Source organism: Chaetura pelagica, unplaced genomic scaffold (assembly GCF_000747805.2).
Source record: "Chaetura pelagica isolate M959 unplaced genomic scaffold, ChaPel_1.0 scaffold420, whole genome shotgun sequence".
NCBI classification, from domain to species: domain Eukaryota; kingdom Metazoa; phylum Chordata; class Aves; order Apodiformes; family Apodidae; genus Chaetura; species Chaetura pelagica.
This window is the reverse complement of record NW_009951919.1, coordinates 1,372,678-1,387,776: the sequence shown is the minus strand read 5'-3', so window position 1 is coordinate 1,387,776 and position 15,099 is coordinate 1,372,678. Positions and strand designations below refer to the sequence as shown.

The 15,099-nt window shown below is 45.3% G+C and overlaps 1 protein-coding gene across 2 annotated transcripts in view; it reads right to left on the bottom strand.

The window, feature by feature from the left end:
- The window catches only part of KLHL3 (kelch-like family member 3), a 38,427-nt gene that overhangs the window by 22,635 nt on the left and 693 nt on the right, over window positions 1–15,099 (bottom strand). Inside the window, exons 2-4 of one of the 2 annotated variants that reach the window (XM_009995301.1) lie at window positions 13,228–13,316; window positions 10,236–10,342; window positions 4,674–4,795 (exon numbers count right to left, since the gene is read on the bottom strand). In XM_009995301.1, the coding sequence (XP_009993603.1) occupies window positions 4,674–4,795; window positions 10,236–10,342; window positions 13,228–13,265 (267 nt within the window). In that variant the 5' untranslated portion in view covers window positions 13,266–13,316. Of the gene's footprint in view, window positions 1–4,673; window positions 4,796–10,235; window positions 10,343–13,227; window positions 13,341–15,099 lie in introns of those variants that run through there. The other variant, XM_009995292.1, reaches the window with a different exon arrangement.

The following is a 15,099-nucleotide window of genomic DNA, read 5'->3' as shown; positions in this document are numbered from 1 at the left end:
GGCAAAAGGCAAGCAAAGGATATCCGCTAGCACAGAGTCTGTTTCCTTTAGAAATAACAAGAGGAAATGCCCTGCCTAAACATGCAGCAGGACCAAACTGCAACCCCATTAATATCCAGGCAAGTTATGCACTTGCGTCTGGATTTTGCTCTTAATATTTGAACTCCAGCTACTGTAAATGGCTTACAGAGAGCTGGCTTCTTTACCAGATCAGCCTCCATACCAAAATCCAATCGCCTTTTCAAACTATGTCAAAATTATCTGCTATTACTACCGAGACTGACTTCTTTGCTAAATAAATCATGTCTGTAACCTCATCTATGGGGTGTGTGTGCATATATATACATCCATAACCATCTTGTTCACCAGCTGTGCTCTCTTGTTCTGCAGACTCTGTACCAATCTCAGGTTTTACAGAACATTGGCTGTGCTATTAAATACTTTCATAAACCTTTGATGTCTGTGAACCAGAAACATCTTTCAGCCAAAAGTGCTCAGAGCTGCTCTAAGGTTCATTCAATAGGCAGGGCATGAATGCTGGACTTCAGACACTGGGGTTAGTTCCCTGCTCTGCCACAGCCCTCCAGGTAACCTCAGACAAGAGTTAAGCTACACTGTCCTCTGCAAAACTGGGAGAAGAACGTTTCCCCATGGCAGGGGATATATTAAAGCTTATAAGCTGCTTTGACAATTTAGTCAAATTGGAAGGCAAATAAGGGTACTAGCTGTAATCCTCAGCAGCACATCCAGGGCCACAGCTGGGACTACACATCTGGCCAGACAGAGAGGCAGCTCTCAAACACCTTCCCAGGGGAGTCTGTGATCAGAGAGACAAGCACATCTTGAATTTGCAAGGCAGGTTAAATAGTGGGTTTTAAATGAACAGCTCTAAAACTGCACAAATAATAGAGATAAAGCTACATTAATGCAACGTGGCTTTTCAGTGCTAGAAAGGTAATTAGCCTTATCACTCTGCAACTGCCACCAGGCAATGCTGAGGGTGCTTCTATTTATATCTCCACCTGGGGAGAAACAGCCAAGGCACAGGCATGTGTAGCAGGATCACAGACCCACAAAACCTCTCCAGGAGCAGATGAAAGAAGAAGGGATATAGGGGTGAAAGAGAAAAAGGGGAAGCAGCTGGCAACTTCCCACCTGATCTGCCATCTCCAGCTTCAGTGTATAGAACATCTACACCATCCCTTGGTTAAACAGTGGGATAAAGATGTGGAGATGCATCCATCACACACAGCATAGTTCTCTGGTGCCACATCCACAAGTTTCTCTTCACCTTTCTAATTAGGTCAATCCAATGAAAAAGACTTTCTGTAGGCCTAGGAAGGGCCCCCAGCCCAGTTGCTGTACCAGCCCAGAAGTCAGCCCTGCTGCTGACCAGGGCTCTCCAGCACTCGAGGCAGGTGATACAAGGCAAGGAGCTTTTCCTCCAGGGACAAGATAGCCCTGATTTATTGCATTTCCTAAAGCTGAATTGAAAGAGTCTCTGCCTCACTCTGGCCTTGCACAGTTGCAGCTTTTGGAGTGCACAGGGGGAAATGAGGTGAACATCTTTTTATCTCCAAAACTGAATCTGCCACAGATACTCTCCTTCCTTTGCTGTGAAGTCCTAAGTCCCTAGGGAAAGCTGAGGTGCAGAAGCACACTTCTGAAAAGGAAATGCTACAGCTTCTAGCAAAGCTTTTTATCATCCTTTCACAAGTCACTTTTTATTACCATTACTATGTCTGCAAAGCTGACAATTTCAACATCTGTTTCCTCCAGCCACATGATTTCTAGACTCCTCTTTCTGTACGAGCCATATCTCAAACTATGGCAGTACCCTTTACCTCTAGTAATTCACTGCAGACCATGACAAACTGACTGTCCAGGCTTGGTGCCTTGTACACACATCCTGCCTTACATAAGAAAAACACCAAACTACACTTCGTGCAATGAAATGACAATCAGCTACAAAAATATGTGCTTAGAAAAAACAGTCTCACTTCCTGAGCACCATACCAGGCCTATAAAAGCAAACAGGGACAGGTTTCTATTAGAAAAGAAACAACACAAATACTGACACGGAGCTGGGCAGCAGGAGGATGTGACAAGTCAAAGGACCCAATCTGCTCACTTCTTCCTCAGACTGACATTGCTAATCCAAACCAGATACTGCAAGGAGCTTAATGTTCTGTTGTTCATGTTGTTTGCCTTCACTCATGCAAACCTCTCCAAGGAATCACAGATTATTCTTTTCTGAAAGCTTTTCTTCGTGTGGCTGCAGGTGAATATTAACCTATTTATGGCATTCTGCTTTGGGGCAAAACACCCAGAGACAGGATGGAAATTTCTCTTTAAACTTCCCATTGGTTTCATCACAAAACTATATTCAATTCCAGAAAACATTTTCAGCATGGGCATTTTTAACACATAATAAAATTTAAATTAGTCAGTTAATCTTGCATTAGATCAGCTTCATTTCTTAGCTCCCATGAATTAATTTACCTCGAGTCTAAAGAGTTACTGACAGAGTGGTTATTTAAATAAATCCTGTAAAGGACCTGCTTTATTACATTAGGTAAAAACACTATGTCCAAACATCAGTATTAACCAAACTTATTTTTATTTTAATCTTATTGTCTGAGACATGGGAGCCAAAGCACAGACAGAGCTCTTACTTTAACTCTTTGAAACCCCTGGGCTGCAGAAGGCAGGCTTTGGTTAGGTGTCACTAATAAAGACAGCTTCCTGGTTGCTCAGAAAAGTTAACACCTGGACTTCTCCACAGATGATCTGGGCAGGTCTATGCTGCCAAGGCAGTGCAGGACTGAGCTGGCTCTCCAGCCTGCTCCAGCTCCCACAGGGCTCCTTTGTCCCCGGGTCAGATGTACTGGAGCACTGAGAGGCTCTCATGGGAAGAGCCCGAGCACATGTAGGCACTGCCAGCAAGCTCCAGTCAAGGCAGAGTGACTGAGGCCAGTGCACCAGGTGGTGTCCCAAGCTCAGCATGTCCCATGTGCCAAGTGGGGGCTTCTGGGCCACCTAACAATCAGCAGTGAGGAAGGAAAGCATACATTTGAGAGAGCACCTGGATATAATATAGTCTCCACATTTCCCACAGAAAAAGGGACCAGACTCAGAGCGTGTAAATGTCATTTTTCTTCCAGCAGTGGAAGATCCCAGAGGTACCAGGAATTCCATCCCTATTCTTCACTGAAGTAATGTTGTATCTCAGCTCTTTATGACTCTGACTATACACTGTAATTGTTAACATGGGGTAAACTGCAGACCACTAGCTCAAGCAACCCATAGTTGGGCTTGAGCCTCAGCCACTGCTGTAATGATCCAGAGGTACCAGGAATTCCATCCCTATTCTTTACTGAAGTAATGTTGTATCTCAGCTCCTTATGAGTCTGACTATACACTGTAATTGAACATGGGGTAAACTGCAGACCACTAGCCCAGGCAACCCACAGTTGGGCTTGAGCCTCAGCTCCACTGCTGTAATGCCACCTTGAAGGTTTCCTTGCTGCTGGTCCCCAGTGACTTGTCCTGCACAGCCTCCCTGTAGGGCCAGTGTCCACACTCCTATGAATGTGAAAACTGCCAGGTTCAAAGCACACCAGGAAGTCAAGATTGTCAAACTGGGGAAGAAAAGGCACCCACAGGCATAGCTCATGAAGGACGACACAGGGCTTAGACTGCGAAGTGGACATAGCTCACTGTTTTTTCCAAGTTCCTGCAGGAAGAGGAACATGTCATCAAGAATATGTGCCCTCCCTGAGGGACTGGAATTGAAAAGCATAACTCATCCACAGCAAGAACCTATTTTCAAGCAGAACCTGTCTAATTTTGCCATCTTAATTAGGTCAACAGAGCACATGCAGCAGCACTGCTCCCCCCCTCTCTCCAGCATCAAAGACACAGACTTGTTACCCTGACCATTGTCTAAGACTCAACCTGCCACTTGCAAACAAAGACTGAGACCAACTAAAAAGCACATCCATATTCAAGCTCCCAGCATCCCTTCCAGAAATGAGCAGCTAAGTGCACAGCCCTTTTCTTACTGCAAATACAAGTAGAGTCAAAGAAAAAGCTTTTCCAGCAGCCACAGCCATGTGACACAGCAAAATGCTCATCCTGAGCATCCTGCTTTATCTGTAGGCTGCCTTTCAATTACTCTTTCCACTTCTGGACAAATATTTACCTCAAAGACCTTCAAGACAGAGCATACACACACAAAAAAAGGGAAGAATGCCCTCAGTTGAACAATATATTCCACTCAAAGCTCTGCCAAACACCTCAAACTACCCAGAAAAATTTAAAAACCAACAGCCAGATTCCTCAGCCATGACCTTAAAAAACGTTTGACTTGCTGCTGCTTTGAGTCTGTTTTGACCTACGACAGACTGACCCACAAGTCGCCACAGCTTCTTGGAAGGCAAATGCCTGCTCTCATTATAAGAGCTTGACACAAAACCTAAATGCAATATGACTTAAGCATGGGGAGAGCAGCAAAGTGCCTCAAGACTAAACACAGGCTGGAAGTAGCTCTTTTCAAGCTCAGCCTTTCACTTTCTGCAGCCTGAAGAGATCACTCACCCCCGAAAGACCTGTGCCTTTGAGTTTCAAGCTTTTTACTTGGGTCTCCAAGGGTGCTGGTGAACCAGACTTACCTGCACATTCTCTTCCGTGACCTCAATCTCAGCAGTGTAGATATAATCAATCAGCTTCCTCAGGGTCTGCCCATCAACGTCTTTTATCTCAATCTTCTTGGCTTTACTTTCAGACATGTCTCCTGAAATGCATTTCAAAAGGACAGTTAGAGATTGCTGTGTAGGGCCCTGCACCTCATATATCTAGCACATCCTCCAGGTATCTCACTAGAAGACTGACCTGGCACTACCTCTGACCATTAAAGGGCAACCAGTGATATTCCCAGAAATCTCTTAATGTCACCGAAAAAACAACTCAACATTTTACAACCCTAGAGTAAAATAAACAAGTCAATAAATGCAACAAGCTCTGTTTCTTGACAGAAAAGAACCTGCCTTCGAACACATGAAAACCTGAACAGTATGACCCTCAACCATGTGTCATCACAGGGAAAGACCTGAAGACACCGTGGACAAGTCTTATAAGGGCTTAAAAAAAAAAATATATATATATGTAAAAATATAAAAATTATACATATAGATATAGGAAGGTAAGTTGCAACAGCTACATTAGGGTGCTTCATGGTATACCCTACAGTAACAGTGAGGTACCATTACCTTCTTCCTTCAGGAAGAACCCGAAACCTGCTGAAGAAAACAAGCACACATGCCAGCTGTGACATTCAGGGTGCTGCAAGCTTCCCTCCTAAATCACCCTGCTGTACCTGTCCACACAGTTATACTTTATGCAAAGCTTCTCTGCAGAAAGATGCATTCCTCACCTCTCACCTTCCCAAATTCACACTTCAGAGGGATGGCAGCCTTTGGATCCAAACCATATCCTTTCTCCAAATACATAACTTTGGAGAAAAAAAAACAACCCCAAAAAAACCTGAACAGTATGACCCTCAACCATGTGTCATCACAGGGAAAGACCTGAAGACACCGTGGACAAGTCTTATAAGGGCTTAAAAAAAAAAATATATATATATGTAAAAATATAAAAATTATACATATAGATATAGGAAGGTAAGTTGCAACAGCTACATTAGGGTGCTTCATGGTATACCCTACAGTAACAGTGAGGTACCATTACCTTCTTCCTTCAGGAAGAACCCGAAACCTGCTGAAGAAAACAAGCACACATGCCAGCTGTGACATTCAGGGTGCTGCAAGCTTCCCTCCTAAATCACCCTGCTGTACCTGTCCACACAGTTATACTTTATGCAAAGCTTCTCTGCAGAAAGATGCATTCCTCACCTCTCACCTTCCCAAATTCACACTTCAGAGGGATGGCAGCCTTTGGATCCAAACCATATCCTTTCTCCAAATACATAACTTTGGAGAAAAAAAAAACAACCCCAAAACAAACAAACAAAAAAACCCAAACCCAACAAAAAGACAAACAAACAAACAAAAAAATACAAATACACAGAGCTAAAGTAATAGTTTCCCCTATGGGGGAACACGTAACACCTTTGTCTGTGTAACAGGAGCATGTCACAGCAACAAAAGCACACTGTAGGGAGGAGGAAAAAGGACTCCCCGGGCCTCTTCCAGCATCCACGCACACAGTGACCTCACCCAAGTCTTAATCACCTATTCTTGAGGAACCACAGAAAAGAACAAGCTTCCGAGTGGAAAGAAAGCAATAAGTGAAAAAACAAAGCTGAACAAAGGAAAGCATGAAGAAATATGCCAGTTCTCAAACCTGGGTATGAATAATCACTACTCTAAGAAATCTGGTGACTCAGTACTGCTGTGAGATTAGGAGGAAAAATAGTTCCTGCATCCTATGGGAGAACTAATTACATCCTACATCTTGGTACAGCACACAACAAGGCATGGCCAGGCACATAAAGTGCACAGCACAGACTCAGATGTTAAGGGGGGTCCAAGCTTGAGCAAAATCAGGATTGTGGAAACTGAACTTTGCAGGCTTCACTTATATCAATAAGGAAGTAAATAACAGGAGTGGGATCAGACCAAAAGAGCTAGAAGAGCCAACAATGTCCCAAGAGAATCACAGACTGAAATAATATTTGCCTCAAATGCAATTTTAAAAATTAAATAATAAAATGGTATTCAGAGATGTCCATGAATACAAATGCACGGGTACAAAGGGATAAACGACCTACATTTGGGAGGCTTTCCAAGCAGGTAAGACTTTTAAATTGACAAAATAAATGTCATCTCCTTTACTTCCCCTCAGCCTACGTGGAGCTGGAGGTGCCTGTAGGAGCACCCAGGCAAAACCCCCAGGCTTGCACAGCCAGGGGCAAGGGAACAGCCCTGCAGGGTCCGAGGGGAGGCTGGGACGGACCCACCGGAGATCGATGCAGGAACAGCTTGGAGGGACCGATCCACTAACATCATCTGTCTTTGTGGTGTTCATGTGACACAGGCAACAAAAATAAAGGCTGTGTGGGCTTCCACACCCACCAGCAAGCTGCCAGCTCTGCACACGAACAGCTTGCGCTTGCCTCTGCTCCGGCAACAGCCCAAAGCAGGATGAGGAAGGGGGGTCTCCTGTGCTGGGCCCCACGGTGGGATCCATCCCCTCCAGCCAGGCTGGTGCAGACCAGGAGCAGGCAACGAGCTGCTCCCTCCTTCACGCACGGACCCAAGGCAAACAGCCTCTGACACACCACTGTGGGCAGCCAAGCAGTGGGTGAATGAAAGCATCTTGTACGTGAGAGCTGTGCAGAGGAAGCAGCGAGCTGGGGCAGGGCTGCCCTGCACAGACCCCTTCCCACAGCGCAGGGGGTCGTGAGGGACAGGGCAGAAGGGAGCAAAGGCAGGTAGAAAAGGCAGAGCACTTCAAGAAGATCCCATCTAGGGGACACACTCTGCAGGCACCATCCCCTCATAAAGGCAAGCCCTCCATGCACCAGTCTCAGTGGTGCCTTCTCTTCTCCTCTCTGCTCTGTTGCTTTGTCACAAGACAAACTGCAGCCGCAACTGCCGCAGCTGGCGGGGCCTTGTTTACCCAGCACAGCAGCCTGCTCTGCCTCCTACATCCTGCACTCCAGAGGCTTCCCAGGGCACAGCTCCAGCTTTTGTTGCTTCCCAAGTCAGAGACAGGCTGAAGGAGAACATGAGCGAATTGGATAACAAAAACTGCAGCCTTTCACACGTGGGGTGAGCACTTTGAAGCAGCACACGAGACCTGCAAGGGAGGCTTCTGCATTGCTGCTTCCTCCTTCAGCACTTCTGAAGTCCCTCCAGGTATCTCACAGGGGCAGTCCTAGCAGCATCACTGAAGTGTGTTATCCTTTCTGAAACTATTGTATTGTCTTCTAAATGGATAGAAGTCACTGTCCCCAGTCATCCCCACAGAATGGTGACAATGAGGACCAACCACCATTTGAAATCCTCTAGAAAACCAGTATAGGGAGGGAAAAATCAGCTAGGAAGTGCTAGGTCCTGTCTCTCCTTCAGCAGTGGAAGATACAAATGGAAGATGTGCCTGTTTAATTTTGGGCTTCCCAAGGCAATTTCCAAGAGAAATGCCTAACCAGAGGACACTAGATGACTTAGCAAAGATCCCAATGTCACCACATGGTCATTCATGAGTCCAGAGTCAGGCCCAGCTTACAGGGACAGAGTAAACATCAGGTGAAAATGGATGAGCTGCTTGTCTCAGTTTAGTTCACATTGTTCACAGCTTCATCCCAAGTGTTGCCTATGGTGTGGCTGCCAGCACTGCTGGGGTACCCTCCAGCTCCCCACACCCCCAAAAAGCAGCTCCTCCATCAGAGACTCCAATGTGCAGAAGCAATTCCTGCCCAGACCTGTGAACACCCGCCACACGCAGCTGCCCCGGAGCCATCAGGCTACAGCACTGATGTGCAATGCAAAATAACCAAACCTAAACCACAACCAACCAATGTTCAAGCTGTGGTTTTAAAACGTTCCCCCTCCAGGGTGAGCCACCGCTCATCTGGATGGAGATCACACGCTCGGTCTTTGCGAGAGGCAGATCAAGACCTCAGAAATTTGGGACTAGTTGGACCAAAAGCCAAGGGAGAGCTGGTCTTTGAGCTGGTCTTTGCCTGGCCCGGGAAGGTGCAGGGGGAGGGGACCAGCAGCTACCGAGCTGTCAGCCAGCCCAGGGGAGCTGCCGAGCCGGCCACATGACAGCGGTTAGCTGATTACTGGTTAACTTGCAGCGTGAGGGATTACACGGCCTGGAGAATTCCTGCATGGAAACATGAGCAGCTCTGCGCCACTGCCGTCACGCTCAGGTCACCCCTAAGGATCAGAGGGTTTTTCCAATAATTTTTCTTTTTTAAACTTCTCATCACAAGCACCCTCAAATCCTCCCCAAGGTGCCCTGTGTGAATGGCTGCCTCTGAGCAGGGTTTCCTCCTCTGCCTCGTCACCACGGCCATTACCCACCTCTGTGTGCAGTGCCAGTGCCCTAGGAAACACAACTGGTCTGCAGTTCAGCTCCGCACACTGTTAAAACCACCATGGTGAAGCTCACATCACATCTCACCTGAGGTTTTCCCACCCCTCTCCATTACAGAAGGGAAAAAAAGCTTCCCAAATTACAATTTTTTTTCCTGAGAAATGCTGTGTTCCACTTCCAGTAAAGCAAAGAAAACAAGGTCTAATCTCAAGGCTTTTAAAAGAAGGAAGCAATCCCAAGACCACTGGCAGAGGAATATGACACAGGGGCAAAACCCCCAAACCTCCTTCATGCTGAAGCTGAGGGACAACCATTCCCTGGAATGTATAATCATTTTATTTGTATTTGGTTAAGTCAGTTCCTATCCTGGGAAGGAAAAGGAAGCTCAGCAGCTCCTGACCAGACTAATTTTACTAGAATGACTTAAATAAGTTGGTCATTCCCCTGCCTTGGGACTGGCACAGCTTTTTCTTGCTGCCCCACCTGGGCACAGCCTCCAAAGGACACAGGCTATAGGGATCAGGAGATTGGAACAATAATTTTGTCCTCTTCTTTCCCATCACACTGAGATTGCATCTGCATTACCAAAATATACTGGCCTGCAGCCACGCACCCCGCAAAAAGGCAGGGCTGCTAAAACACACAGGGATCCAGAGAACAAGGGTGTTATTTCGGGCAGCAGCCAGAAGTGCCACAGGAGATTAAACATCCATGACTGCAAATCAGAACTGGCAGGGCTGAGCCTTGAAACTACAACTCCTGTGCCAGCAACTTCTTTGATGTGCACCATGAACATTTAGGGCACTGCACACGTGGCTTGATGTTAATGATGTGTTTTCATGACCCAAGGTCTTGTTAAGGGGGAAGAAAACCAACCCAAAAAGCAGTTAGCCAAACCTCATAGTAAGCTTCCCATGACTCAGATGCTGCCCACTCACCCCATACCCAAATTCCATGCCTCAAGAAATTAGTGCCAGCATCCCCCTGCATCAAGTGCAGCAGACTGCAGACCTAACTGCACATCACTTCTCTCAAGGAAAAAAGACCCTTTCCCCACAGGCCATGCCTACTGCCTCTACTGCAGCTCCTGCTGGAGACATAGCCAGAAGCCTCTGGGTTTCCAGTGGCCCATTCAACCAAAATACAGTGTCTGGTGTGGAGAAGAGTACCTGTAAACATGGCACAGAAATAGGGGCTGCAGGCCGCAAGGACCACACGGTGGGCTTCCATCTCCACAGCTTCAGCCACAATCACCACATCGCAGAGGAGCCGTTTGCTGCAAAGACATCAGAAAAGACAAAGATCCTTTCTGAACTCCTGGTCAGGCAAAAAGCTGAAAAAGTAAGCAGAGATCCCACACCACTATAGACGAGGCAGGCACCCAAGCTTCTACCAAATCCCAGTGGAAGGTCCTCTAGTCCTTCAGCTACCAGCTCCTATCAGTGTTTGCCTACAAACTGAAGCCTGAATCCTCCCGATGCTGCAGTCCTGACTGGTTCTGCTTTTCCCATTAAAAAATACCTGGAAGTCAAACTAGGCATACATGCTGCCTGAAGAATGGATGGATAAGGGGCTCCTTTCACATCTCAGACAAGTAGGGTTTGGAGAAGGCATAGAAGAGTTTCAAGCTCTAGTAGATCTTTAAGACAAGAAACAGTGTGCAAGGAAACACCAGCAGGACATTCACCTTCCCACAGGGGAAAGGTAGAGTGGAAAAATTAAGTTATTTCTGTACTTCTATGTTTGGCCCTAAAGAATGTGACCACCAAAACACCTCCTGACACTGAGGAACACAGAGACTGCCTCAGCCCTCTCTCAGTGACATGTCAACCACTTGAGTTTGTCCAGGGGTCTGAGGACTTAGTTTACCACATGAAACAGTCTAGGATTAAGAGTCATTGAGATAAAGCACAGGGTTCCAAACAGAAACCAAAAAACTTCTGAGCTCCCTCACTGACTCATTGTACAGCTTTGGAAAAGTCACTTCATTAACTAGTGACCTTTTCTACCAGCCCCACACATGTCCTTTGAGGATTCATTAGTTAATGTTTGCACAGGGTCTCTGAGGTGCAGGCAGATAGAAGTGCTCAGCCTCCCAGTAAGTTGGTTTAAGATGTTTGAGCATACAAATGCAAAATAAGGGTGTTACTTTCAAATGTCAAGCCTGAAAAAGGATCAGGTGTGTAAATCTAGACGTCGCCTTCTCCTCAGAAGTGCTTATCACCACACTGCACTTTGTCTTTAGGAAGCTGCATATAAAATAAACACAGAGCTTCTAATGGACTAGGTATGTCTCCTCCATACAGTGGAATACACAAACAAAACATCTGCAAAATGGAGGGTGATAGTTGCAAAAAAGAAAGAAAGTAAGAACTGGTAGTCCATGCTCTACATTCACCCCAGTTTGGAAGGAGTGATGGCAATAGGAGAAGTCTCTTAATGGAGGCTTCCTCATTTCCTTCAGCTTACGTATAAAGTGCCCTCGCTGGACTACATTTATCTAAAGTATTACTCATTAAATTGATTTCATCTACATTTGAATGCTAAAAATTTCAAGTGAGCAATATATTGCAAATAGGCTGGAGGCTTAGCAAGATTTTCCTAGACCCTCTAGATTTCTGGACACATTTGAATGGAGGCACTATTATTCAAGGTAGCTATTAGCACTGGTTGTTGACAGCTTAACAGATTGCAAGCCCAATGCACATACAATAGCTGTGAGAACTCTATATGCCAGAACAGCAGCAGGAGCTGACAAAAAGGAGTGCTCAGAAGAAGAAAACATCAAACAGGTGCTTAAGGGCAGCTTTCACTCTTCTATGTTTTATCACTTCAGCACAAGATCTAGCTAACTACAGGCACTAAGAAATGTCGTCCCTCTCCAGCTATTCCCACAACACTTCATTTAACAAAGGAATAATAGCAGCACAATAGATTTCTGAATATAGCTGCACAAACCTCTATTTTCAGATCCTCTGATTTCAGGACAATGAAAGGACTAGAGGGAGGTTGATTTAAAAAAAATTAAAAATCACACTATTTGGTGTAGTTGTTACAAGGGAAGGATATTTCCATGTTCTGTTCCTATGCAACTGAGAATCACTGTAAGACATCAGTGGAAAGTGAAATTTCTAATCCTTCTCCACACCAGAGAACGTGTGTATTGGAAACTACTTAATTCACAGAAGACCTCTCTTCTGTGGGTTAAGTAGTTTCCCAATATATTATTACAGCATCTCTTGAGTACTTGGAGTATGCAGGAAGAGTAAAGGGTGTTATCTGCTTTTCTCATACCATCTGGACTGTGAGGGGGCACATACGTTCATGTGTATGACACGTGTACTTTCCATGGCAATTATGTTAAAAACTGGGTTTCTAAGCTGCTCTTTGAATGGTAAAGGACTGAAATTAGCTAGTCAGAGAAAGGCTCACTGAACTTCTGCCTGGGCTGTGGGATGACAACAACCAAGAAACAACTCAGGTCTAACCACTGTCACCACATTGCTGATGTGATGACAGAGGTTCTTGGAGACTGTTCAGTGATATTTTTTTCAGCCTCCATTCTCCCTGTACCCACGCAGCCCAGTGGAGACCAGCCTGTTCTCTCTTAACCAATGTCAGGATTTTTAAATTTGCAAGTAGAGAGCTGACATTCTTGCTGAGTTCTTGCTTTTTTTTCACCCCCTACTTCGGAGTCCTAAGTCCAGACTGAGTGACACTGCTAGTTAGAGAATAAGAACAGCACATTAATAATCTTTGATCTGTAATTATGCGTAGGTGTCTTAATGTCTGTAATGTTCTATTATTGGTTTTCAGACCATTAACTCCGTTAAGAACATAGTTTACAGCTGAATTTGCTGTAAGTAATGGAAAAGATGAAATGAATGATCATCTATAAATGAAGGTTATTGATTAGAGAATGTTTTTGAGCCATAGCTGGCTTTCTTCTGCTGGGAAGATGGAGAGGTCTGAGATTGGGAAGAGCAATGCACCACAAAAGGGCTATATTTTAGCTGTCTCTTCCTGCTTGTTTATTAATACCCTACACACAACCATTAGCTGTGACAAAGATGGCACAGATTTTCTTCTAAGGAGCCTCTCCATTCTGACCAGCACATTTCTGCTAAGCCAGAGAGGGTGCCCATGAAGTCCAAAGCATACCTCCGTAATTCATTCATGACCTTGAACGCCTTTTTCATGTGAGAGTGGTTGACTGTCACCGTGCGCTGGTCCTTCTCATCTTCAGCTGCCTCAGAGGATCGGGAACTCTGCTTAATGCTAAAAACAGAGAGAAGGAAAGAGCAGAAAGTTTGATTCAATGACTCTGTGGAAAAAAGTATCATAAAACTGCAGCATAGAGTATCATGCACAGAACTACTGGCATATTTGTTAGTCAGCTCAGGTTCATCATATGAAGAGCATCACAAAATGCAGCAACTTCTCTGCGTGGACATTGAAAGCCAACCTAGCCCACATTTCAGTCAGCAGGGAAGAAAAGGAAAAAGTGCTAAACAGTTGAGGACAAAGCCCAGCCTTGCAGGCTTCAGGTCAAGCCAGAACATAATTGCCTCACTGAACAGAGGTAAACTTCAGTACCGGGAACTACAAGAGTACCATAGGTACTTTAACATCCACACAAAGAGAAGTTTAGGCTCCAATGTCCCCTCTGAAAAACACAAGCATAACAATACATTACTTGGATCTTCTTCCATTGATGCAAGTAGAAAAGGACTACTAAAACTCCCTGCACAGCTTCCAAAGCATTAGCTTTACAGAGGGCACATCCCATTTCCAGTTTAGAAATAGGTCTATTTAGTGCCACTGAAATGTACAGAAAGAATTATTAAACTATACTTTCATACCAGAACCACCAGCTATCTAGGTAACATCAAACCAGATGCACTCAGTTATGTGCTGTGTTTAACCAGGCCAACAGGTGCCTAAGGCACACACACGTCCTCATTAGTTCATTTGGAGCATTGGCTCTTTATACAGAATTGACATCAGGTCAATAACTCTATCTCCCCAGCCTGAAAGTGTGTGAAACCACTCAGAGCTAAAGAAAAAGCAGCACTTAGAGCCAGGTCTCTGTTCTGCTTAGACCCAGAGCTCAGCCTTCAAACCTGCCAGCCAAGCAAGGCTGTCCATGTCAAAAGCCAATCCCAAGCCAATAACAAATCTCAGGAGATGACCCCATGGCCACCACCCATCCGACAGCAAACCTTCTCAGAGTTTTCCTTCCAAAGGATTGTCTCCCTAAGCTTCACATTTGACTCCTCCTCCCTGCAACACTTCTTCAAGGGGCCTGTATCATGATAAAAGACTGAATTGGGTTAAACCAACAGTCTGGGCAGCCCAGGCTCCTGCCTCTATCAGTGATCAGAAGATGGTATCTGAACAAGGTACCAAGCCAGGGAAGCGTGGAAGGATCCTTACCCAGAACAGCCTGCCAGCCTCTGCTAAGGTGTGTATGCATGTACATACATAACTATATACATGTCTACTCGCACACAGCGACTTCTCCTTTGTAAAAAACCAAATTATTCACAGTTCACAATCCCTTGACAGTGTGAAGACCTTGCTTAACATTGCACACACACACCCCCATTGCCTGCTCCTGACCAGTAGCTCTTACCAGCACCATGTCCCTTGAGACCACGCGAAGCTCTTTGCCCCCCAGCTGTCCTGGTGGGTTGCATTGTCCCTCTTCTAGAAACAAGACACTGAATAGCAGCCAAGCTGCACGCAGCTCAGATACAAGCCTGCATACTGAGTGGCCTCCAGCTTTGTGCTTGAGACAAAGGTTAATGCCAGAAACCAGCCAAGTCCAATTCCTTCACTTTGCTGAGCAAGTGAAATATGTTCAATCATAAGTGAAGCTGCCAGGCTGAGCACAACATCACTTAGTGCATGTCCCAGATGAGGGAAACAACTTCCCAGACTGTGTCACAGTCATCATCCAATTAGCTTAGTATGGATGGTTAAAAAAAAAAAAAAAAAAAAAATAATAAGAAAAGAATCTAGTATAAATTT